At 39.8% G+C, this 27,902-nt stretch overlaps 1 protein-coding gene across 6 annotated transcripts in view; it reads right to left on the bottom strand.

The window, feature by feature from the left end:
• TXNRD3 (thioredoxin reductase 3) overlaps nt 1-27,540 on the bottom strand; it is a 94,973-nt gene extending 67,433 nt beyond the window's left edge. For 4 of the 6 annotated variants that reach the window (XM_090285886.1, XM_090285889.1, XM_090285888.1 and 1 more), the window contains exon 1: nt 27,174-27,395. In XM_090285886.1, coding sequence (XP_090142012.1) covers nt 27,174-27,329 — 156 coding nt within the window. In that variant the 5' untranslated portion in view covers nt 27,330-27,395. Of the gene's footprint in view, nt 1-27,173 lie in introns of all 6 variants that reach the window. The other 2 variants (XM_090285890.1, XM_090285891.1) reach the window with 2 other exon arrangements.
• Nucleotides 27,541-27,902: the final 362 nt, after the last annotated feature.

Genomic DNA, 27,902 nt, shown 5'->3' on the forward strand with positions numbered 1-27,902 from the left:
CAAAGCCTAGAGCCCAGAACCCTTCCATGGAGAAAGCATAGAATCCAAACATTCTAGTCTGTTTAAAAATTGCCTGAGGGATTGGTCCCTGAGATGCCTAACTCAGAGTTCAGACAGTCAAAAACGGCTGCGGTCTCAAGCTAGGGGATGCTATGAGAAGCAGTGGGCATGGTTTGTGAAAACCAAAAGAAAACTACAAATCTGAAGACACCTGGGGATAAGAGACTACAGGCAGAGGAATACAAAGCTAAGCACCACCACCCCAAAAAGCACTAGAGGGGAGACTTTTTAAAAATTTAAGATACTTTGAAGCAGCCATGTACATAGGAGAATTGGAATGATACATGAAAAATTCAAATACAGGCCCATGGAAGACAAATGCCCAGAAAACATCTAGGAAGATCTTAAGCCTCACTCTGCACTGATCAGTTAAGTCTTTTTCAGCAAGCTAAGAGTGGGAGAAACATCTATTTTATGTATTGCTGTATCTTCTATAAAAGATCATATGCATACAAAGAAACAAAAAACGTGGCCATTCAAAATTAAATCTCCAAAAACATCCATGAACAAATAGTTTTCAGACTTACTAAAGACTTCTTTTTTACAGCATTAATAATTTTTATTTTTCAATTACAGTTGATGTACAATATTATATTAGTTTTGGGTGTACATCCCAAGGGATTAGACATTTATAGAACTTATGATCACCCCAATAAATCTAGTACCCATTTGACACCATACATAGTCATTACAATATTATTGACTGTATTCCCTCTGCTGCATTTTACATCCTCGTGGCTATTCTGCAACTACCAGTTTATACTTCTTAATCCCTTAAATTTTTCATCCAACCCCCAAATCCCTACCATTTGGAAACTATCAAAATGTTCTCTGTATCCATAAGTCTGTTTCAGCTCTGCTTGTTTGTTTAGATTCCACATGGAAATGAAATAATCTAGCAGTTGTCTTTCTCTGTCTGACTTATGCCACTCAGCACAATACCCACTGGGTCCATCCATGTTGTCGCTGAATAATATTCCATAGTATATCTTCATCACTTCTTCTTTATCCATTCATCTATTGATGGACATTTAAGTTGTTTCCACAGACTGGCTACTGTAAATAGTACTGCGATGAACATAGGAATGTATATGTCTTTTCAATTAAGTGTTTTAGATTTCTTTGAAAAAATACCCAGATGTAGAACTGCTGGCTCCTTTTTTGTCTCTTGTTACATAGCCTTTGATTTTTTTTAAAATAATTTATTTATTTGTTTGTTTACTTATTTTATTTTTAGAGGGAGGGGAAAGGAGAAAGAGAGGGAGAGAAACATCTCTGTGTGGTTGCTTGTCACTCACGCCTCCAACCGGGGACCTGACATGCAACCTAGTAATGTGCCCTAGCTGGGAATCGAACCAGCGACACTTGGCTCGCAGGCCAACACTCAATCCACTGAGCCACAGCAGCCAGGGCCATAGCCTTTGTTTTAAAGTCTATTTTGTCTGGTATAAGTACTCCTATTCCAGCTTTTGTTTGTTTGTTTCCATTTTTTATGAAATGTATTTTTCCATCCCTTTCTATCTGAAATGAGTCTCTTATACACAGCATATGTAAGGGTCTTGTTTTGTTAACATTTAAGCCCCCATCTGTCTTTTGATTAAAGCATTTAATCCATTTACACTTAAAATAAGTGCTGAATATATGTATTTATTGCCATTTTATATTCATATTTATCTTTCCTCCTCCACCTCCGCGCTCACTCCCCCTCACCCTCCCCATCCTCCTTCTTCTTAAAGAAGATTCTAACATTTCTTTTAATACTGGTTTGCTGGTGATTAACTTCGTTTGCTTTGTTGTGTCTGGAAAGCTCTTTTTCTACACTTCAATTCTAAATGATAGCTTTAACAGGTAGAGTAATCTTGGTTTTAAGTCCTTGCTTTTCATTACTTTGACTATTTCTTGCCAATCCCTTCTGGCGTGCAATGTTTCTGTTGAGAAATCAGCTTGCACTGTTCTGGGTGCACCCCTGTAGGTAACTAACTGCTTTTCTCTTGCTGTTTTTATGATTCTCTCATTGTCTTTAAAATTTGGCATTTTAATTATGATGTGTCTTGCTGAGGGTCTCTTTGGGTTCATCTTCTTTGAGACTCTTTGTGCTTCCTAGACTTGTATGTCTATTTCCTTCACAAGGTTAGGGAAGTTTTCCATCATTATTTTTTTCACATAGGTTTTCAATTCCTTGCTTTCTCTCTTCTCCTTCTGGTACTAACATAAAGTGAATGTTGGTAAACTTAGAGATGTCCAAGAGACTCCTTCAACTATCCTCATTTATTCTGGATCTTTATTCTTTCTGCTGTTCTAATTGGGTGTTTTATGCTTCTTTATCTTCCAAATTTCTCAGTTCTTCCTCTGTTTCATCTACAATATGGGTGCTTCTCTTTAATGTATTCTTCATTTCTACTGGTTGTTTTATGTTTCCTATATCCACCTGTCTCACTAAGTTCTTCTGCTCTTCCTCTAAAAGTTCTATGATCATCCTTTTAATCAGTGTTTTGAACTCTGCATCTAGTAGATTAATTGTCTCCATTTTGTTGAGTTCTTTTTCTGGCGTTCTGTTTGTTCTTGTTTTGGGAAATGTTTATCTCCTCATTTTGGCTGCCTCCCAATATTCATTTCTATGTATTAGGTAGAGCTGCTGTCTCTCAGCTTGGAAGACTGAAATTATGTAGCAGATGTCCCATAGGGTCAAGTGGCAGATCCTCCACATTAGGCAATCCAGGGGCTTCCTTCATGTGAGCTGTGAAACCTCGAATTGTAGCTGACCCACGGTTGCTGCTGGATTCTCAGTGGGAGCGAATTACCCCTAGACCACCTGGGTTCGAGGACCAGCTGCGAACACTGTGGAGGATCAGCTGTGCAAAGGCTGAACCTATAGAGTAGCACTTACTTCAGTGGGGCTCTGGTGCCTGCTGAGTCTGACCCTTGAGTGTGTTATTTGTAAAAGAGGTTGGGTGGTACTTCGACATGGGCTGAAGCTGTTTACTAGGTGCATTGGCTCTGAGCCCTACGAAGAGGCACAGGTCAAGGTCATCGAACACAAGCACCCTGCTCATGGTCACCCGGCATGAGTTACAAAGTGATCTGCAGATGGCTGCTACTTGTGCTGGGCTTGGTAGTGCCCAGAAAAGCCCAAACTGTGAAGCAAGGCCAGCTGAGGCTAGTGCCCGGCCTGGGGGCCACTTGGGGAGAAATACAAGGCACACTGAGGCCAGATGCTGCTTGTTTGAGACATTTTAGGGAAGTCCGAAGCATGAGCCAAGACAGGCCATTTGTATGGAAATGCCAGTGGAAATGACTTGGGTTAGGCCCCAAAATTGGATAGGGTGGGGTCTCAGAGAATCACCAGGGCAGGGTGAACAGTGTTAGCTAGGTTTACAGATATTGAGATATGACACCCCCCATTGGATCTGTAAATAAAGGGTCCAGAAAAGGAAAAGCAGCCTCTGCCAGTACTTCTATCTGGGAGAAAGTTGCCCCTCCAGCTCTTACCCCACATCAGACTACTCAGTTCCCCCCTATTGATCCCCAGTGCCCTGTGCTGGAACTCAGAGTGAGTGAGTCTGAGGAAGTGTGTACAGGCCCTTTAACAGGTACTCCTGGGACTCCAGCAGCCCTCCTTTCTGAATGATCGTTGTTCTGTAGTTTAGTCATAATCTTGGTGTGGTGGTGGAAGGATTTGAGTACCACTTTCACCTAGCCACCACCTTGAAAGGAACCTCCGATACCTTTTCTTACCTATTAAAAATTTTCCCATCTATTTAAAAAGTTCTATATTTTCAACAATTACCTCTTTTGATTTTAGGTGCAAGTCTTGTAAGCAGCATGTTAATAAATTTTGCTCTTTACTCAACCTGAAAATCTGATCTATTCAGCATTATTTTAATATGTAAAAGAGGGCTCCTCTGTTGGGCCTCTCATTTTCTGCTGTTGTTTTGTTTGTTTTAAATTAAGTTTCAGGCTGTTTCTTTGTGCATTTCCCCCTTCAACAAATCTTTTATTTGGAAGTTCTACATTCAATTTTTAATCTGGAGATCATGCACACTTTTTAAATTATTTTAATATATATTTTTCTATCAACATAAAAAATGGAAGTATCTATAACATCAACCCGAACAAGATTTCAGCATGCGTTTACTTCCCTTCTCTTGCCTCTCAGATTCTGTTGACTTTTCTTGGCCACACATAGAGCCTATGACCAAGAATTTCTAGGCCCCAAATTCCTTGTAATGGCTAACTAGGTATATATTTGTATACCTGCTAGTGTTGGTCCTGGGCCACTTAGAAAGAGTTGTGGGGCTTTAAGAGGCCCGATGCTGCTTGTCTGTAGTTTGTGAACACTAAGAGATTTGGGGTATATCCTCAGCATTATCCAAGACAGGTTGCTTGTATGGAAAAAGCCACTCAAAATGAAGTGGGTGGGCCTACATTTGGGGTGCTGTAAAGTCTCAAAAGAATCACCAGAGTCAGGTGAACAGTATTAGCCTGGTTGACGGTGATTCAGATATGGTGCCCACCTACTGGCTGTACAAGGGGAAAGCTCAACAAAGGAACAGAGGCCTGTGCCTACACTTCTGTCAAGGAAAACATTGACCCTTCAACCCTTGCCCCAATCCAGACAATTCAGTTCCTAGCTATATGTCCCTGGTGCCTTTTGAGCTGCTGCCTCAATGCTGGAGCTCAGAGCAAGTGAGTCTGAGTAAGTATGTGTGCAGGTCCTTTAAAAGGAAGGTTCGGGTGTCCAGAATCCCTCCTTCTCACTCAACCACAAACCCAACTGGTTTCTATAGCCAGAAATTATGAAGACTTCTCTTTCTGGCACTGGAATCCTGGGCTGGGGAACATGATGTGGGGCTGGGACCCCTCACTCCTAAGGGGGGACCTCTGTAGCAAAGATAACCCTCCTAATTTTTATCTGCCACACATGAGTGTGACACCAGGCTATTCCGAGTTTCTACCCACCCCCCTACTGGTCTCAATGTGTCTTCTTCTTTATATCTGTAGTTAGAACCTCTATTCAGCTAGATTTCAGGAGCTTCTGAATGATGGCTGTTCTGTAGTTTTGTTCTAATTTTGATGTGGTTTTTGGAGAATGAGAGTACTCCATTTACTCATTCTACCATCTTGAACAGATTACTAGACAGAGACTATAAAACAACTGTCTTAATTATGCTCAAGGAAGAAAACAAAGAGCTACAGGAAATCAGGCAAACATTATATAAACAAAATGAGAGTATCAGCCATATTATAGAAATACCAAACAGAAACTCTGATGATGAAAAATATAATAATTGAATTGAAAAACTCAACAGAGGATTCACTAGCAGACTCTGATAGAAAAAAAGAATCTGCAAATCTGAAGACACAAAGTCTGAGAAGCAAAAACAAAAAAAGAGCATGAAGAAAAATGAATGAAGAATAAGGGAACTGGTGACATAAAAATCAAAATAATATACACAGTGTGGGAGTTACAGAAGAAGAAAAGGGTAGAAAGCTTATTTGAAGAAATAATGGCTAAAACTTTCAAAATTAAAACTATCAAAACTATCAATCAAGGACTTCCAGCCAAGATGGAGGTCTATACTGACATGCTCCATCTCCCTCCACAACTAAAAAGGAATACAACTACTGCAAAACCGGAAATAACTAGAAGTTCCAGAAAATAAAGCTACATGGAAGTCCAGCATATGAAATTATAAACAAGTGGTGCTCGTCTGGACGGGTAAGAGGGACAAAGCCAGGATGGAGAGGTCAAGCTCTGCTGGCTGTGGCGACTGCAGCAGCTGCGGCGACGGCGGTAAGTACAGACACCCGTATTTAAGGGGAGGCGAGAAGCACCTGGTGAACACCCCCAGCTACAGACCAAACCCGTCAGCTCATGATTCCAACACCAGAGAAGACAGACCCCAATTGCCTCGAACTGTGAGGGCCGGAGGGCGTGGGAATGGAGGAGGAGGCTCCCGGTCTCTCAGCGCAGAGTGAACGGCTAGAATCCATCTTGAACCCCCGCCCCCACACAAAGCACCACAGCGTGGTGAGAAGGGTCACCTGGCAGTGACGAGTGCACGGGGCTCCGCCCCCTATAGCGTAGGAGTTGTGACAGCCCCGCCAAGGAAGCAAAGGCAAACACAAAACTGTCAGTATGGCACAGATCATGATAGAGACACAGCTGATCAGACAGCAAATATCTAATCTAATGAAGTAGCAGATAGGAAATCTTTCTGAGGCACAGTTCAGAGCTTTGGTAATACAAATGCTTACAGACCTAACAGCAGATTTTAAACAAGACGGGGAAGGAATGAAGGCTAGTCCTGCTGAAATAAACAAAAACACATACAAAACTAGTGGTGAGGGAAAAAAAAACCAGGATCAAATCAACAAATCAGAACATAGGGAAGGAACAAACAGTCAACCCGTGCAGAAAGAGGAAATGAAAAGTGAGGAAAATGAGGAGAGGCTCAGAAACCAATGGGACAGCTATAAGCAGGACAACATCCAAATCACAGGGTTGCTAGAAGGTGAGAAACAACTAGAAATTGAAAAATTATGTGAAAACATAATGAAGCAGAACTTCCCTAACTTGGGGAAGGAAGTAAGACTTAACAGGTCCAGGAAGCACAGAGAGTTCCAAAAAAAACTGGACCCAGGGAGAACCACACCAAGACACACTATAATCAAAATGTCAAAAATTAAGGATAAAGAGAGAATCTGTAAAGCAGCAAGAGAGAAGAAGAGAATTACATACAAAGGCGTTCCAATAATACTGTCAGCTGATTTCTCAAAAGAAACTGCAGGCAAGAAGGGACTGGCAAGAAATATTCAAAGGAATGAAAAGCAAAATCCTACAGCCACAAATACTCTATCCAGCAAAGCTGTCATTCTGAATAGAAGGGCAGAGAAAGTGCTTCCAGGACAAAGTAAAACTGAAGGAGTTCATCAGATCCAAACCACTCTTATATGAAATGTTAAAGGGACTTGTTTAGGAGAAAGAGGATCAAAACTATGAACATTAAAATGAAAACTGTATCACAACAACCAACAACAGAAGCTAGGGAATCGAAACAAAGGTAAACTAAGTAGGCAACGAGAGTGCAAAAAGAATTATAAGGTATGGGGAACATTTGGTGGGGAGGTCAGCGGAGACGGGGAAGAGGGGAAAGGGAGGGAGATGGTACAGGAATTAAGAAGCATAGTAGGAGGGGGTGGAGTAGACAGGAAGATGTTGAGAAGAACTATATGCACAACTAATGGGCATGGACTAAGGCGGAGGGGGCAACTGGAGGGAGGGAGGGTCACTGGGTGGAGGGGAACAAAGGGAAAAGAAATTCGGACAACTGTAACAGCATAATCAATAAAACATATTTAAAAAGCAAACAAAGAAAACTCATCAATAAAGAATTCTGTATCTGGCAAAGAACTGTCCTTAAAAAATGAGGGAGAAATTAAGATTTTCCCAGATAAATAAAAGTCAAAAAAGTATTAATACTAGGCCTTCTCTATAAGAAATGCTATAAGGAATCCTTCAAATTGAAATGAGAAAATGCTAGAAAAATATTCAAAGCTATATAAAAACACAAAGTTCTCCAGTAAAGGTAAACACATGGACAAATACAAAAACCAGTATTATTGCAATTTTGGTTCATAATTACATTTTCTAATCTTCTATAAGCATTTAAAAGACAACAGCATAAAAACTATAAATGTATGAAATGGCACAAGTTTATACAGATGTAATTTGTGACATTCATAATATAAATGGGGGTAAAACTGTAAATAAGTGGTGTTTTTGAACGCAATGAAAGTTAAATTGGTATCAGTTTAAAATAGATCATATCTTTAGTATGTTATACATAACCTCTGTGGTAACTACAAAAACATTAGCAAATATCCACAAAAGGAAATAAGAAAGGAATCAAAAAGCATTGTTACAAAAAGTCAACTAAACAAGAAGGAAGAGAGTAAGAAAGGAAATAAGGGACAACCACTATAAGATATACAGAAAACAAATTTTAGAATTGGCAAAAACCTTCCCTAACAATAATTACTTTAAATGTAAATAGATTAAACACCCCTATCCAAAGACATAGATGGGCAGAATAGATAAAAAGATAGGATATAATATTATGCTGTATAGAAGAGATTCATTTTTGAGCTAAGGACACACAAAGGTTGAAAGCAAAAGGATGGAAAAGATATTCCATGCAAATAGTAATCAACAAGACAGTAGCGATGGCTATAGTTATACAATACAAATAGACTTTAAGTCAAAGCTGTTACGAGACTAAAAAGGACATTATATATTGATGAAAGGATTAATATTTCTGAAGATATAACAATTACAAAACTTTATCAACCAAACACCAGAGCTTCAAATATATGAAGCAAACACTGATCAAGTTGAAGAGAAAATGGACAAAACTATAATTATGGTAGGATACTTAACACTCCACTTCCAAAAACAGTACAACAACCAGACAGAAGATCAATAAGGAACTAGAAGACTAGAACACTACAGATCAACTGGCCTAACAGACAATGTAAAAGGCTGCAGTCAGTATGGAAAGCAGTACAGTGGTTTGCTCAAAAAATTAAAAATAGAAATGTAATCTAGTAATTCCATCTCTGGGTATATATCAAAAAGAATAAAAAAGAGGGACTCAAGCAGATATCTGTACACTCATGTTCACAGCAGCACTATTCAAAGAAGTCAAAATGGATAAACCTTAAGGACATTATGCTCAGTGAAGTAAGTCTTTCACGAATGGACAAAACTGCATGATTCCACTTATGTGCAGCAAAGTAGGATGGAGATTTCCAGGGGCTCGAGGAGGGGGAATAGGGAAATGCTGTATAATTGATACAGAGCCACAGTGGGGGAACATGAAAAAACTTCTGTGGTGATGACTGCAAAACTATGTAAATGTACTTAATGCTACTCAACTTTAAAATGGTTAAAATAGTAAAACAACTGACCGATAGAAGTATGCATTTTTAACCCACATATGTATGTGGGGGAATACGTATGTATGTGGGGAAAGTTTTTAAAAAGTGGGGCATTTTATTCACTATTTAATTTGGGCCATTATTTTTTATCTGACTAATGGTAATTTCTTGAGTCACCTAGCTACCACCATATGTAGTCTAGTCTTCATACTACTGCCAGATTTCAAATCACAAGTCTGACCCTTTCAATCCTCTTCTGAAAAGTCTGAGATGACTCTTCTTTGCCTGCATCATTAAATCCACACTTAGCAGCATTTTAAGACCTCCTTAATGACTCTGAAACTGAAACTTCAGCCATTTTCCAACTTACTCTACTGATTTCCTTTCATATACCCTAAGTTCAACCCCACTATTTTCACTGCATCAGCTTCTATCTTTGCTTAGATGAGCATACTACTTCCTTTGCTAGATGTTCCTAACCTGCAGATATCCAGTTTATCTCTCATGGGTCAGCTTAAATATCGTTTCCTTAAATATTTCTGACTCCCTACAGAAGCAATTGATTTTCTCTCATTGCACTTGTTTTCCACTGGTACTTCTTTCCGCAAATGAAAGCTATTGATTACAGCTCTATTAGACCATGAGTTCTTGGCAGGCAAGACCACGGTTTATTCATTTTTGTGTCTCCACAACACTAAGCACACAATAACATTAGTTAAATAACATCAAAGAACAAATCTCTCTACTTGACTCTGCACAGGCAAGGACATATGTGGAATATGGTGTCAAATTTTAGGTGGTAAATTTAAGAGTTTCATGGTCAAACTACTTCACAACAGTATTAGTAAATGGTTATGTGTGAAGATAGACAATATGAACAAATAAGAAAGTGAGCTGCTTGGCCAGGCAAGAAAAACACTTAAGGAAAAAACTGAAATATCTGCCATCTAAGTAGAAGCAGGGTTCTTAATTCCGCATACTAGGGCAACACTCACCTCAAAAAATGAGTAAATGTTTCAGGGAGACAGATTTTGGCTCAATTAAAAAAAAATTCTAATAAGAGCTTTCCAGTTATGTAAAAGTACTCAAAGTAGTGGCCACGTTGCTGGAAATATTGACACACAAAGAAAGCAAAATATTTGTGTAAGATTTTCTGTGCTGGCTAAGGTTTGAATCGAATCCTCTGAGATCATTTTTATTTATTCACTCACATAACATGCCCCAAACCACATTCTAGACCCCAGTGATACAGCAGTGAACAACGACAGTTCTGATCTCTTGGCCCTTTTATAAACTCCAAAACACAACTTAAAAAAATAGAGATCCAAGACAGCAGAGGAGTGAAGTGGAAGCTACACTTACCTCCTCCCAGGACCAATGTGGAATTACAACCAAATTGTAGAGATGTCACCTTGAATAACCAACTGAATACTAGCTGGAACCACGGACAGAGAGAAGACACCGCTTCACCATAATGAGACTGGTAGGGAGTGTGGAGGTGTGAGTAGGCTGGCTGGACTCCCATGGGTGACTACTAAGTACTAGAGAAAGATTTCAGCAGCAGGGGTATTCCCCCAGGAAGTATGGGGTCTAAACCCCAAGCTACAGCACAAGAGCCAGAAAGGAACCCAAATAGCATCCAGCTATGAAAAGCAGCAGGGTTTCTGTATGCCAGGGAAAGACAGCTGGGGACACATAGCCTCTTAAAGGGCCAATGCACAAAATTTTGTTAGTAGCCACTTACTATGGGCTCTGGCAAAAGTAGGGCAGAATGGACTAGAGATGCTTGAGGAGAGTCTATTGTTGGTGACTTTGGGGAGGGACTGAAGGAAGAGCTGTCAGGATCCATGTGCTGAGTCATTCCCCAAACAGCAAAAGCCATCTTTCTCAGGCAGAGTACTCCTCTCCCAATGGCACCAGCCTGAAAGGGAAGCAACAGCCCTGCCCACAGGAACTACTCTGGGCCACCTTGTGGTGCTAAAACTGGGCTGCTGATTACAGCTTAAGGTTATAACATTGAGTAGTTTAACAGCTAAGGCAGAAAATACAAAAAAGCAGCCAGAATGGGAAGACAAGGACACAAACCCCAAATGTGTGAAAAAGAGAATTCTCCAGAAGAACTAAATGAAATGCAGACAAGCAATTTATCAGATAGTTTCGAGTAATGATTATAAGGATGCTCGGGAGCATGAAAAAAGACATGGAAACCATAAAAAGAACCAGTCAGAAATAAATAATGCAATATCTGAAATAAATAATACACTGGAATGAATTAACAATAGGTTGGATGAAGCAGGACTAAATCAGTGATTTGGAAGACAAGGTAAAAAAATACACACAGACAGAGCCGCAAAAAGAAAAAAGAACTAAAAAAATGAGGAGAGCTTAGCAACATTTTGGACAACATGAAGTGTAACAACATCGGCATCATGGGAATACCAGAAGGAAAGCAAGCAAGGTATCAATAACCTATTTAAAGAAATAATGACTGAAAACTTCCCTCATCTGGTGAAGGAAGAAGACACACAAGTCCAGGAAGGTCAGAGAGTTCCAAACAAGTTGAACCCAAATAGGCTTACACCAAGACACATCATAATCAAAATGGCAAGGTTTAAAGACAAGGAGAGGGTACTGAAAACCGTAAGAGGAAAGCAGGTAGTTGCCTACAAAGGAGCACCTTTATAGTGTCATCTGATTTCTCAAGAGAAACATTTCAGGCCAGAAGGGAGTGGCATGAAATATTTAAGGCGATGAAAAGCAAGAACCTACAACCAAGGCAACCTGACCCAGCAAGGCTATCATTTAAAATCAAAGGAGAAATAAGATGTTTTTCAGACAAGAAAAAACTAAAGGAGTTTGTTAACACCAAACAAGTACTGCAACAAATGTTAAGGGGCTTGCTTTAAGAAGAAAAGAGAAAGAATAAAACAGAGAAAAATAGTCTAACAATAATGGCACTAAATACATATCTCTCAATGATCATCTTAGGAGAATATCTAAGATGGCGGAAGAGTAAGTGGAAGCTACACTAACCTCCTCCCAGGACCAATCTGGAATTACAACTTAACTGTGGAGGAATCATCTGGAATAACCAACTGAACACTAGATGGAGAGAACTCTTATAACCACGAAGAGACAGAAAAGGCCACTTCATCACAACGTGGATGGTAGTAAGTGCAAAAGGGCTGGCTAGGCTCCCACGGGTGGCAGCTGAAGAGACTGAGAAACAGCTCAGCAGCTGGAGGTTGCCCCTGAGAAGAGCAGAGTCTAAACCCCCAGCTGGGCTTCCTAGCCTACAGCAACAAAGCAGAAAGTAAAATAGCATCCAGCTGCGAAAAGTTAAGAGCTACAGGGGTTTTTGCTGCCCTAAAAGAAACAGTTGAAGACAAAGAGCTCTTAAACTGATCATGTATGAAAATATTTTGGCACCCACTTACCCTGGGCTCAAGGAGAAGGAGTGCAGAGAGGACTAGAGATGCTTAAGGAGAGTTTGGGGCGCTGGTTTTGAGGAGAGAACTGAGGGAGCAGTCGACCAAGTCCCAGTGCTCGCTCATTCCCCATACTGCAGGGGGACCATTCCCCTCTAAGTGGCGTCAGCTGGAGGGGAAGCAAAGGACCCGCCCGCAAAAATTAATCTGCGCCACCCTCAGTGCTTCAGCCGGACAGCTCATCACAGATTAAATAGATTAACAACTAAAGAAGACAGAAAAGGCAGTACATAGATCTCTGGGAGTCTCCAAAAGCCTGCCTAAGGCGCAGACTGGTACACGATCTGATGCCACCAGGGGAAAATCCAGGAAGTACAGATCAATCTAAGAAGCAGCAACAAGCAAGAAGAGTCACAAAAATAGGGAGACAGGGAAACAACCCCCCATCAAAAGGAAAAGAAGAATCCCCAGAAAAATGCTAAATGAAATAGAGGACAGCAAACTATCAGACATTGAATTCAAAACATGGGTTACAGAGATGCTCAATGAGCCCAGTGAGCTGAAAGAAAGCTACAAAGAACTCCAGAGAAACAACAAGGAACTTACTGAGAATTACACCAGCATGAAAAAGGACATAAGAAGCTGTCGATAAGAGCCAGGAGGAAATGTAGAATACAATTTCTCAATTGAAGAACACAGGAGAAGGAATTAAAAGAAGGCTAGAGGAAGAAGAAGATCGAATCAGCAAGCTGGAGGATAACATAAAAAGAAATTCCTAGACAGTGCAAGAAAATGAAAAAAGACTATAAAAGAATGAAGAGGTTTTAAGAGAGCTGCAGAACAACGTGAAACGTAATAGTATCCATATCACAGGAATACCAGAAGGAGAAGAAGAGTAGCAAGGGATAGGAAACAAGTTTGAAAAAGCAATGACAGAAAACTTCCCTAACTTGATGAGAGAAAAAGTCATGCAAGTCAAGGAAGCACAGATCGTCCCAATGAAGATGAAGCCAAACAGGCCCACTCCGAGACACATCATAATTAAAATGGCAGCACTGAAAGACAAAGAGAATCATAAAAGCAGCAAGAGAGAAATAGATAATGACATAGAAGGGAGCTCCAGTAAGGCTATCATATTTCACAACAGACACTACAAGCCATAAGGGAATGGCCGAAAATATTTCAAGCAATGAAAAACAAAGACATACAACTAAGATTACTCAACACAGAAAGGCTTTCATTCAAAATGAATGGTGAAATAAAGAGTATCCAGACAAAAGAAGGCTAAAAGGATACACTTCCAACAAACCAGCATTACAAGAGATGCTACAGGGACTGCTTTAAGAAGATGAAAAAGAGAGAGAGAAAGAACACAGGTATAAAAGGAAAAAATCAAAATGAATAAGTAGCTATCAATAATAACCTTAAATGTAAATGGATTAAATGCACCAATCAAATGACATAGAGTAGATAAATAGATTAAGAAGCAGGACCCACATATATGCTGTCTACAAGAGACCCACCCCAGAACAGAAAATCTACACAGACTGAAAGTGAAGGAATGGAAAAAAAATATTTTAAGCAAATGGACACGAAAAGAAAGCTGGTGTAGCAATATTCATATCAGAAAAATAGATTTCACAGCAAAGGCCATAAAAAGAGACAAAGAAGGACATTTCATAATTCCTAAGGGAAAAATCCATCAAGATGATATAACCCTTGTGAACATATATGCATTCAAATATATAAGAAATTTTTTGAAAGACTTCAGGAAGGATATAGATAGCAACACACTCATAGTAGGGGACTTTAACACCCCATTGTCAACAATGGACAGATCTTTCAAGCAAAGAAACACCAAGGATATTGAGGCATTGAACAACACTCTAGATCTAATGAACTTAATTGATATATATAGAACTTTTCACCCCAAAGAAACAAAATATTCAATCTTTTCAAGTGCACATGGAACATTTTCAAAGATAGACCACATGGTAGGAAACAAAACAAACCCCAACAAATTCAAGAAGGTAAAATTATATCAAGCATCTTTTCAGATCACAATAGCTTGACACTGGATACCAACCTCAAGGAAAAAAACCCAAAACATTTAAACTCACGGAGAATGAATAACATGCTATTAAATAATGATGGCGTTAACAATGACATCAAGGAACAAATGAAAAAGTTTTTGGAAACAAATGATAATAAACACACAACAATCCAAAACCTACGGGATATAACAAAAGCAGTCCTGAAAGTTCATAGCAATACAGGCCTACCTAAAGGGACAGAATAATCTCAAATAAAAAAACTAACCCCACAGCTACAAGAACTAGAGAAACAAAAACAAAAAAAGTCCAGAGCGAGTAGAAGGAAGGAAATCATCAAGATCAGTGCAGAATTAAAGAGAGACCAAACAAACAATTCAAAAGATCAATAAAAGCATGAACTGGATCTTCGAAAAGATAAAACAAAATCAACAAGCCTTTAATAAGGCTCATCAAGAAAAATAGAGAGAGGACCCAAATAAACAAAGTCAGAAATGAAAGAGGAGAAATCACAACTGATACCAGAGAAATACAAAGAATTGTAAGATATTACCAAGAACAACTGAACCACAAATTTGACAATCTAGATGAAATGGACAAATTTCTGGAAACAAATACTCTTCCAAAACTGAATCAAGAAGAAGCAGAAAGCCTGAACAGACGGATAACAAAGAGTGAAACTGAAGCAGTAATCAAAAAACTCCTGGCACACAAAAGCCCTGGACCAGATGGCTTCATAGGTGAATTTTTACAAAAGATTTAGGAAAGAACTAATCCCTTTTCTTCTCAAATTATTCCAAAAAATTCAAGAAGAGAGAAGACTCCAAACTCCCTGTATGAAGCCAGTATTACCCTATTTCCAAAACCAGGTTAAGACACAACAAAGAAAGAAAACTACAGACCAATATTGCTGATGAACATAGACGCTAAAATCCTCAACAAAATATTGGCAAACCGGATCCAGCAACACATTAGAAAGATCATACACCAGCATCAAGTGAGATTATTCCCAGGGATGCAAGGGTGGTTTAATATTCAAAAATCAATAAACGTAATACACCACATAAACAAAATGAAAGATAAAGATAACATGATTGTAACAATAGATGCTAAAAAAACATTTGAAAAAGTAGAACACCCATTTATGATGAAAAAACTCAGCAAAATGGAAATAGAGGGACCATACCTCAACATAATAAAGGTCTTACAGTATTCCCTCACTTATCGCAGGCATTAAGTTCTAGATGCCCCCGTGATAGGTGAAAATTCGCGAAGTAGGAACTTTACATTTATTTCAGTATTTATATATATTTTAAGGCTTTATAAACCCTTCCCACACAATTATAAACCATTCCCAGTCCCTTATTAACCTTTCCCACATCCTTATTAACCTTTTCCACACTTTTATAAACACTACTTATGTTCTTAAACATATTCTACACTCTAAATCTATGTAACTCTAACAGTACTGCAAAATCCCATGATATAGTGAAAAATCCGCGATAAATAATTAAATATAATAATTAAATATAATATTTTTAAAATCCCACAATACAGTGAGGCCACAATAAGAGAAATGCTATATAGAGAGAGACTACTGTATACGAGAAACCTGAAGCCAACATCATACTCAATGGACAGAAACTGAAAGCATTCCCCCTAAGATCAGGAAAAGACAAGGATATCCACTCTCTGCACTCCTATTCAACATACTCTTAGAAGTTCTAGCCACAGCAATCAGAAAAGAAAAAAAAATAAAAGCCATCCAAATTGGAAAAGAAGAAGTAAAACTGTTTTTATTTGAAGATGACATGATAGTGTACATAGAAAACCCGAGACTCCACAAAAAAACTACTCAACATAAGAAGTGAATCCGGAAAAATACCAGGGTACAAGGTCAATATTAAGAAATCAAAGGCATTTCTGTACACCGACAATAACATATCACAGATAGAAACTAGAAAAAAATCCCATTTACTATAGCAACAAGAAAAATAAAGTACCAGAAATAAACTTAACCAAGGAGGTAAAAGCCCTGCACTTAAAAAACTGCATAACACTGAAGAAAGAAATTAAGGAAGATACAAATAAATGGAAGCATATACCATATTCATGGATGGGAAGAATCAACATCATTAAAATGTCCATACTACCCAAAGCAATTTATACATTCAACACAATCTCGATTAAAATATCAACAACATATTTCACATACCTAGAACAAATACTTCAAAAATTTATATGGAACCAAAAAAGTCCCCAAAGAGTCACAGCAATCTTGAGAAAGAGGAACACGGCAGGAGGAATCACAATACCTGACATCAAACGATGTACAGTACAAAGCGACTGTAATCAAAACAGTTTGCTATTAGCATAAGAATAGACATATAGATCAATGGAACAGAATAGAGACCCTGGAAATAAACCCAGGTCTATATGGCTAACAATATTTGAAAAAAAAGGGGAAGGAACATAAAATGAAGTGAAAAGAGCCTGTTCAACAAATGGTGCTGGGAAAACTGGACAGGGACATGTAAAAAAATGAAACTAGACCACCAATTTACACCATACACCAGAATAAACTCAAGATGGATAAAGGACTTAAATATAAGGAGTGATACCATAAAAGTCCTATAGGAAAACACAGGCAGGAAAGTTTCAGATATCCCATGTAGCAATATTTTCAACAATATATCTCCTAAGGCAAGGGAAATAAAGGAAAGAATAAACAAAGGGGATTACATCACACTAAAGAGTTTCTGTTCAGCAAAAGAAAACATTTCAGCAAGATAAATAGGGAACCAACCATATGGGAAAATATATTTGCCAGTGATACCTCAGAGAAGGAAATGATTTCTAAAATATATAAAGAATGTATATGACTCAACACCAAAAAGACAGACAACCCAATAAAAAAATGGGCAAAGGAACTGAACAAACACTTCCCCAGAAAGGACATACAGAGGGTCCACAGACATATGAAAGAATGCTCAACATCACTAGCCAACAGAAAGATGCAAATAAAAACCATAATGAGATACCAACCTCACATTGGTTAGCATGGCCATAATCAACAAATCCCCGCTGCCTTGCGGCATACCTCTTCAGGGGAAAGGCTAAGGGAGTAAACCCCAACAGAAAATCCGGAGCCGGAGTCCCTAAGGCGGTTTGACGTTGTAGTCAACACCAGCAACTCCTGCGGCGCACCTGAAGCCAAGCTGTATTGACTCCGTCTTTCCCTTGGACCCTTCAGCTGCGAAGAGAGGGGGGGTCTGCTGCATGGGCAACAGCAGACCCTCCATATCACCCTGCCCAGGCTCTGTAGCTTCAGCTTCACTGGAGAGGACACTCCAGCGTCATCATAAGATGTCGATTCAACATGGGAGGAGACAGATACCGTGTCACTCCCGAGTCGGACTGCACAGCCATTCTCGGCGGTGCAGATAGACTTTTAAGAAGCTACACCATCGTCTCTCGAGATGGACGGGCATGGGCAACAGCAGACCCTCCATATCACCCTGCCCAGGCTCTGTAGCTTCAGCTTCACTGGAGAGGACACTCCAGCATCATTGCAATATGTCGATTTAACACGGGAGGAGACAGATACCATGTCACTCCCAAGTCGAACTGCACAGCCATTCTCGGCGGTGCAGATAGACTCTTAAGAAGCTACACCATCGTCTCTCGAGACGGACGGCTGCCGACGACGAATCAACAAATCCACAAATAACATGTGCTGGCAAGGATGTGGAGAAAGGGAACCCTGGTGAGAATGCAGACTGGTGAAGCCACTGTGGAAAACAGTATGGAATTTCCTCAAAAAACTAAAAATGGAACTGCCGTTTGAACCCACAATTCCATTGCTAGGATTATACTGGAAGAATCTGAAACATGTATTCAAAAGAATCTAGTACCCCTATATTCAAAGCAGTGCTATTTATAATAGCCAAGTGCGGGAAACAATCTTACATGTCCATCTGTAGATAAGTGGATCAAAAAAAGGTGGTACATTTACACAATGGAGTACTATGTCGCAGAAAAAAAGAAGGAACTCCTACCATTTGCGACAACATGGATGGAACTGGAGATAATTTTGCTTAGCGAAATTAGCCAGGCAACAAAAGACAAACACCATATGATATCACTTAGTATAGGAAACTAATGAACAACAAAAAGAAATGAGCAAATTGAACCACAGGCATGTAAACAAGGAGTAGACTAACACTGATAAGGGGGGGAGGGAGAAAAGGGGGATAAGAAGAGGAAGGGTCTAGTCAAAGAACATGTATAAATGACCCATGGACATGGACAAGAGGGTGGAGACTGACTGTGGGAGAAGGGGTGGGCAGGGCGGGGGGAAGCAATGGGGAAAAAGTGGGACAATTGCAATAGGAAAACAAATAAGCAAAAATTTTTAGTGGGGAGAAAAATAAAAATAAAAGCAAATAAATAAATAAATAAATAAATAAATAAATAAGCAAACCAGCAAATGCCACCCCATGCCCCAGGCCAAAAAAACTTCACTTGTAGGAGAGTGGACAAAAGAAGGTGTAAAGTATGGAAATGCAATTTTAGTGAATATTTGAAGGACACGGATTTTCCTTCACACGGTACATTTTTCTCCCTACCAGATCCCTCCAGAATTTGGCATTCTGAAGAAGTAAGTAATGACATAAGGTTCTCTGCATAAAACTAACAAGACCAGTTGTTAATAGAGGTTTTGTTAACCATGATTTTGACTGGATGTCATGCCTAAATGAGGCATGCCTGGGCTCTTGTTGTTACCAAAAAGCGCTGAGGAACTGGGATTTACTTTCAAAGGTAATAAAAGCCCATGAGGGAAAAGGTCAGGTACCTTGGTTGGTTGTGCAGTTCATGGCAGTGTTTCCGGGGCAGGAACACAAGTTGCTTTCCTGAAAGATGGCTAGAAGGAACCTTAAGGCACTATAGAAAACCTGAAAGACCTGGAAAAGCATGAGTTTTACAGGCAAGGCCAGATGGCAGGTATGTGGCTCAGCTTCTATGCCCTGAAGGGCAGACTGAAAGTCAACCTAAAGGTTCCTCGTGTAAGTTCCAGCAAAGCAGACTTAAAGATCATATGTGATCATTTGCTGCTCTTGTGTGCTTATGCAAATGAACAAAATAAATTAAAACTGGACTTAATGCAGTCCCTTTAATGACAAGGAGGGTAATCTTAAGGAGAAAAATCGTGATTCAAGGAAAATCACATTGTTCTGTGGTAAGACTATAAACTAGTGCAGCCAACTGTCTTTAAAGTTTATTTTCATTTCAAGTTTGTTTTCATTTAAAAGTTGAACTAGGTCTGTGACATCATCAAAGATGCTTAATTTACAGACAGGAAGAATGTCAAATGCCTGCAACTGGATGTCTTACCAGTAAGGCAGTCTCGCAGATTTAGAGACTGGTTTATGAGTTATATTGCATAAATTAACATGTGTGTTCTGTTTTCATAGGGCATAAGCCTATGATCTCATTACCAGACTGATTGTCTCTAAGTATAGGCCTCACTTAATCCTTTCTGCATTGCTGCCTCCTGAGACTCAATGGTTTGGCTGAACTAAGTGGTTGGGCAGGTAAAGTATGAGGTGGTCTGTGGGCTTCACTTTAAAACTGGTTTCTCTTTTCTGTCCTAATGTCTTGGACATAAAGGGCCCATGGGTCTGATAAGGGGGAAATCCTAAAATATTCCCCTCAGCCCAAACTAAGTATAGTGGGCAAAGGGCTTTGGACAGGTGTGATGTGCCTTGCACATCTTCCTCCAAAGAAGCCTGTTTTTTCCTAACCTGGGGCATTGAAAAATTAATCCCTGCCTTTTGTCATCTAGTGGTTATGGTTTTAATGATGCCTTTTAACCCTGTTGCCAAACCTGTTGCCCCCAGAATACAAGAAGGATGCCAGTTTGTTAAACCAAGCGTGCCTTTGCCCTGGGACAGCCAACTGACCTGGACTTTGCAAGATTCTTCCCCATGTGGGAAGGCCACCCTCCCCTCCACACTCCCACTCTTATTATGGATTTCTAGACCCAAGAGTAGGTAGGATATGACCATGTCCAGCTTGAAGCAGGTAGAGGAGCACAAGACCTTTGCCCATTGTCCTTTATAAGATTATAAAGGATCTTAAGTCTGAGAGAGGGAAATTGTTACAGAGCAGGGGTCCCCTCCTAAAAAATAAAATAAAATAAATAATCATCTTAAATGTAAATCACTTAAACACTCCAACCAAGACATAGGGTAACTGAATGAGTAAGAAAACAAGACCAATATAAATTTTGCCTCCAAGAGACACATCTCAGATCAAAAGATGCACACAGACTAAAACTAAAGGGAATTAAAAAGATTTTTTTATGCAAATAGAATGGAAAAAAAGCTGCGGTGGGGTAGCAGTACTTATATCCCACAACGAACAATCTGAAACCAAGGCTATAGTAAGAGACAAAGAAGGACACTACATAATGATAAAAGGAAGATCCAACAAGAGGACATAACCCTAGTAAACATTTACGCATCCAACATAGGAGCATCTAAATAAGTGAAGAAAATCTTGATGGACAGAAAGGGAGAGATTGACAGAAATACAGTCATAGTCAGGGATTTTAACACCCTGTTGACTTCAATTAATAGATCTTCCAGAGAGAAATCAACAAGAGAGTGGTCTTAAACGACACACTAGATCAAATGGATTTAACTGATATCTTCAGAGCATGTCACCCCAAAGCAGCAGAATATATACATACATTTCAAGTGCACATGGGATATTTCTAGGATAGACCACATTAGGATACAAAACAAGTCTCAACAACTTAAGAAGACTGAAATCATATCAAGCATCTTCTTTGACCACAATGCTATGAAATTAGAAATCAATCACAAGGAGAATACTGGTAAATACACAAATACATGGAAGCTAAATAACATTATTAAACAATGAATGGGTCAACAACAATCAAAAGACACCTTGAAACAAAAGAAAATGAGGACACAAGAATCCAAAACTTGTGAAACACTGGGAAAGCAATCCTAAAAGGGAAATTTATAGCATTACAGGCCTATCTCAAAAAAACAAGAAAAAGCCCAAATAAACAATCTAACTTTACACTTAAAGGAACTTGAAAAAGAACAAAAAAGGCCAAAGTGAGTAGAAGGAAGGAATAATAAAGATCAGAGCAGAAATAAATGAAATAGTCTAAAAAAACAATGCCAAAGATCAATGAATCTAAGCATTTGTTCTTGGAACAGATTAAGATTGACAAACCTTTAACCAGACTCATCAAGGAAAAAGAGAGGAAATGAAAGAGAAATAACAACTGCCACCAAAGAAACACAAAGGATTGTAAGAAAATATTAAGAACAACCATCTGCCAACAAACTGGACAAACTGGATGAAATGGATAAATTCCTAAAAACATACAATATGGTGGAGGTGCCACACACACCCTAGGCTCAGATGGAAGTTGCTCTACCCAGCAGAGGTTTCGTGACCACGGCGGAACAAACTTTTACCCAGGACACTTTGTTACGTCTGGGGGAAGGAAGGTGACTGTCTCTCTAGTGGAGACCAGCAGCCAAACCTTCATTCCTCATGTCTTTTATTGAGGAGGATACATACGAGAGATACAAGGTTAAAATTCATAAACTGTCTATTATATTCAGGTGTTTTACAGTAACAGATAACATACACTAATTCAGGAGTCACACTGACTGATTAGAGTCAAGGTCTATAAAACATTCGGACCAGGTGCAGGGTTCCATACACTCCCTGCTAAAGATAGCTTACACTACATTGCTGATAAGGAAAGCAGAGTAAGTTTTAAAGCACAATGAGCTTAATAAGCGCTTTTTGATCTAATTCCCCTGGCAACCCTCTGAGTGGTTAACAGTCATGTTCCGCACGCAGCCTTATGTTGAGACTTACAGACAAGTGCGGCCAGAAAGCTAGCGGCTCGTCATGCTCAGGCCGGGTCTACAATTCCTTAAACCATGAGGAATGGTTGCCCACAATACAATCTTTCTAAATGAAATCAGGAGAATCTGAATAGGCAGATTACACTTGCTGAATTGAAGCAGTAACAAAAAATACTCCCAACAAACAAAACTGTGGACCAGATGGCTTCACAGGTAAGTTTTTCCAAACATTCTGAGGAGAACTAACACCTCTCTCTTTCAAAATATTTCATAAAATTCAAGACAAGGTAAGGCTCCCAAACTCATTGTACAAGGTCAGCATTATCCTAATTCCAAAACCAGATAAAGACACTACAAAGAAAGAAAATTATAGGCTAATATCCCTGCTGAACATAGATGCCAAAATCCTCAACAAAATATCAACTAACCGAATATAGCAATGTATCAAAAAGATCATACACCATGATCAAGTGGGATTTATTCTGAAAATGCAAGGTTGGTACAACATTTGCAAAGTCAATAAATACAATTCACCACATAAACAAAGTGAAGGATATAAAAAACTACATGATTTTATCAATAGATGCAGATAAAGCATTTGATAAAATCTAGCATGATTTATGATTAAAAAACCTCTCAGCAAAGTCAGATTAGAGAGAACATATAAAACATAATAAAGGCCATATATGTCAAACCCACTGTCAGCATGATACTCAATGAGAAAAATTACAAGCGGTCCTCTTAAGATTCAAAAGAAGACAGGGGTGTCCGCTTTCACTTCTCTTATTCAACATAGAACTGGAGGTGCTAGCCACAGCAATGAGATAGGAAGAAACAAAGGCATCCACATTGGAAAGGAAGAAGTAAAACTGTCATTATTTGCAGATGACAAGATACTGTACATTGAAAACCCCAAAGATTCCACCAAGAAACTACTAGAACTGAAAAATTAATTCAGCAAAGTAGCAAGATACAAAATTAATATCCAGAAATCAGTTGCATTTTTATATGCCAATAACGAACTAATGGGGAATTTAAGAAAACAATTCCATTCACAAGTGCTTCAAAAAGAATAAAATACCTAGGAATAAACCTAACCAAGGATGTAAAAGTCCTATACTCGGAAAATTATAAGACACTGTAGAAAGAAACAGAAAGGTTACAAATAAGTGGAAGCACATAACATGCTCATAAATGGGAAGAATTAAGATCATTAAAATGTCCATATTTCCCAAAGCAATCAATAGATTCAATGCAATTCCTATCAAGATCTCAATGGTGTATTTCACAAAATTAGAACAAACATTTAAAAAATTTATTTAGAATCACGGAAGACCCCACAGAGCAACAGTGATCCTGAGAAAGAAGATCAAAGTTGGAGGAATCACACTACCTAAAATGGAACTATACTATAAGGCCATAGTAATCAAAATTGCATGGTACTGACATAAGAACAAACAGATCAGTGGACAGAATGGAAAGCCCAGAAATATACCCACACCTTTATAGACAATCAATATTCAACAGAGGAAGCAAGCACATATAAGTTTATTCAATAACGGGGTTGGAAAAATCGAACACATACGTGCTGAAAAATGAAACTAGACCACCTTCTTACACCACACACATAAACAAATTCAAAATGGTTCAAATACTAAATTTTAGATCCCAAACCATAAAAACTGTAGAAAAAACATAGGCAGCAAAATCTCGAACATTGCTTGTAGCAATATTTTATGGGATATATGTTCCCAGGCAAGGGAAACAAAAGAAAAAAATAAACAAATGGGATTACATCAAACTAAAAAGGTTTTGTACAGCAAAGGAAAACATCACAAAATAAAAAGATAACCCACAGGATGGGAGAACATATCCACCTATATGTCTGATAAGGGGTTAATATCCAAAATTTATAAAGAATTTACAGAACTCAACACCAAAAAAAAAAAAAAAAAACCAAACAACCCAATTTAAAAAATGGGCAAAGGATCTGAATAGACATTTGGCCAAAGAGGATATACAGATGGCCAACAGACATATGAAAAGATGCTCAACATCACTAATCATCAGAGAAATGCAAATTAAAACCACAATGAGCTATCACATCACACCCATGAGAATGACTATCATTAACAAATCAACTAACAACAAGTGCTGACAAGGATATGGAGAAACAGGAACCCCACTGCACTGTTGGTGGGAATGCAGACTGGTGCAGCCACTATGGAAAACAGTATGGAATTTCCTCAAAAAACTAAAAATGGAACTGCCTTTTGAACCAGTTATTCCATTACTAGGATTATACCCAAAGAACCCTAAAATACCAATTCAAAAGAACTTAGCAGCGCTAAGCTCATAGCAGCACTATTTACAATAGCCAAATGCTGGAAACAGCCTAAGTGCCCATCAGTGGATGAGTGGATCAAAAAACTGTGCTACATTTACATGATGGAATTCTATGCAGCAGAAAGAAAGAAGGAACTCCACCTTTTGGGACAACATGGATGGAACTAGAGAGTATTATGCTTAGTGAAATAAGCCAGGCGGCGAATGAAAAATACCATATGATCTCACCTAATACAGGAATCTAATGAACAAAACAAATGAGCAAAATAGAACCAGAGGCATGGAAACAAGGAGCCGACTAACAGTGATCAGAGAGGAGGAGGAAGGGGGTAAAGGGGGGAAAGAAAGGGAAGGGTCTAGTCAAGGAACTAATGTAAATGACCCATGGACAGGGACATCAGGGTGGGGACTGACTGTGGGAGAGGGGTGAGGTTGGTGGGGTAGGGAAAACCAATGCAGGAAAGATGGGACAACTGTAATAGAACAATTAAAAAATGGAAAAAAAATTAATTAAAAAAAAAAAAATGGAGGTAGGAGACAAAGCCTGGAAAAAGACCAATGCATATGTGAGAGCATTCATATTAACATGGACTCCCCAATAAATGAAGCAGAGAGAACTGATAAGTCATAAAAGAAAAAAATGAAAAGGATCCACACTCATTGTCAGCATCAAGTTCAGGAAGAATAAAGAAGATGAGTGTGAAAAGCACTATCCTAGTGACCTCAGAGTAGAAAGAGGTTTCTGAAATAAGACACAAAAAACCTTAAAGGTTTTCTCCTTTAACAAACCTTAAAGGAAAAGAGTAATAGATTCAACTACATTAAACCTGCAAACTTCAGTGAACCAAAAGATCCCATAAGAGTATGGAAAAAAAAATCTGGGAGATATCCCAATTCATATAACCAAAGGATTAATGTCCAAAATATAAATATGTACAAATCAGTACAAAAATAAAAAAACCTGAGGAAAAAGCAAAAGGCCCGAAAGTTTATAGAAGAGGAACCGCAAATGACCCATAAACACATGAAAAGATGTTCAACTTCATCAGTTAATATAAAACTAAAGCCACAATGAAGTATTTCATAATTGCCAGAATGCAGGCAATAATTAAATATATCAACTGTTGACAAGAACATGAAGCAAAGGAGAACTGTTACCCCCTGCCAATGGGAGAGTAAATTGCTAAAACTGCTGTGTAAAACAGTTTGGCATCACCTAGTTAAGATAGAATCATGTATACTCTGTGGTGCAGCAATTCAGCTTCAAGATATTTATTCTAAAGTGTTACATATGCACTGAAAGATGTGTGTAAGAATAGGCATAGCTGTATTGCTTTTTTTTCTAGAAACAGCAGAATCAATAAGATGTGGTATGATTCTACTTACATAAAGTAGAAAACAGGTCAAAAGGAAAAAAATATTTTCAGGAGTATATGTGTATTTGGTAAAAATGCAAAGAAAAGCAAGAAATTTTGGATAGTGGTTCACTCTAAGGAGAGAGAATATAATTAGGAAGAGACATCCAAGGAGGCTTGCAGAGTACTAGTTTCTTTATTCTTTAAGATGTATATGCATGGTTTATGAAGCAATATGTAAAGCAATGGGAACTTAAAAATAAATTTGAAAAGCCTATAATTTCATGAAACTACCCTATAGTTTATGCTTTTTCATATTCCATTTCAACTTTCTGATAATGAGAAGTATAATTAAAAATATTAAAAGTCCCTATTATTCAGATGGTCTTCCGAAGGCTCATTTCTAAGTGGGTTACTTTCAAAACTCAGAACAAATTTGTCCATAAAAATGCTGATTCCCAGTTAGCCCTAAGTATTATGAAATACAGCTGAAATCACATCACTTCGTGCCGCCCTTCCTCGCGTTCATTTTACAAAATGTGTAAACGAAGGCTGCGCAGTTCCGTAACCTCGTCAAGGTCAAGCAGTTAGGAAATTGGATCTGCCCTCAGCTCTAGTCTACTACGTATTCCCAAGTCGTGGCCTCTAGTTGTACGCTTTTTAGAAATATTTTATTCTTCTGGATAAACAGTTGATAAGTAAGCCCACATCAGGCTAACGACCAGAGGGGAAGGACAAGCGGTTAACCCCTCAGGCCGCGGTCCCAGAACAATTCTGCGTTGTCTAGGCGGTTGCGGTAGCTCCGGGAGCCCGGCTCGCGTGGCCGCCTCTCCCACAGAGCAAAAGGTCCTGATACTGGCTTCATGTAAACCACCCCGGAACACAGGGGCCGAGTTCTGTCCCGCCCAGCTATCGCTGGGCCTCGTCGGGATCCTTCCGAGAGTGGAACGGGCATCGCTCCGGTCCGAGGTCCGGGGGAGCAGAAGGAAGGACCAGCGGGGTTCCAGACGACCCGGTCTCCCCCAGGCTCTCACTGTATTTCCCAAACAGGCCCCGCCCCGCCGCGCCTACCCGCGTGCTGTGGGGGCAGTAGCTCTTGCTGAAGATGAGCACTCGGTTGCCCTCGATGAGGCCCAACAGACGGCGCCACAGCTCTTCGCGCGTCTCTGAGGACTGGCGACTGGTCCCGGGGGAAGACAGGCGGGCCCGGCGCCCGGGCAGCGCCATGGGCACGCCGTGGACGCCGCCCACCTTCACCGGCCCCGGCGATGTCTGCGCCCGCGATGGCGGCGGCGGCGGCGGCGGCTGCGCCTGCCGCTGCGCCAGGGCGTCAGTGTGGCTCCCGGCCGGACAGGAACCGGCCTGCTCAGAAAGCCGGCTAATCCCGCGGAGCGCCCAGGGCTGAGGTTGGAAGGCGGCACCGCAAACACCGCCCACCCTCCACACCAGCCACAAATCCCCGGCCCGCCGCTCGCCCCGCCCCCCAGTGTAGCCCTGCCTCCGTCGCAGCCCCGCCCTCCGGTGCAGCCGCGTCCGGCGGTGCCGCCCACTCCTGCGTTCCTGCCCCACCGCCTCGTAGGCGAATAGGCTGATGTGGGTGCAAAACGTGCATACCTTCACCTTGCATACCGTCGTTATCACGGCTTTGTGTTCACTTCCCGGGACCTCACAGTCTCCGTGATGCCACCCAGGGGTGGCCTCTGTAGAGGATTTTCCACGGCTTGTAATCTCTACCAGCCCCTCAAGCCACTTTAAAAATATATATTCTTCAATGAGGTTGAATGTCTGAATCTTTTGGAA

The sequence above is a fragment of the Furipterus horrens genome, unplaced genomic scaffold (assembly GCF_987537825.1).
Source record: "Furipterus horrens unplaced genomic scaffold, mFurHor1.1.pri manual_scaffold_8, whole genome shotgun sequence".
In the NCBI taxonomy this organism is placed as follows: Eukaryota; Metazoa; Chordata; class Mammalia; order Chiroptera; family Furipteridae; genus Furipterus; species Furipterus horrens.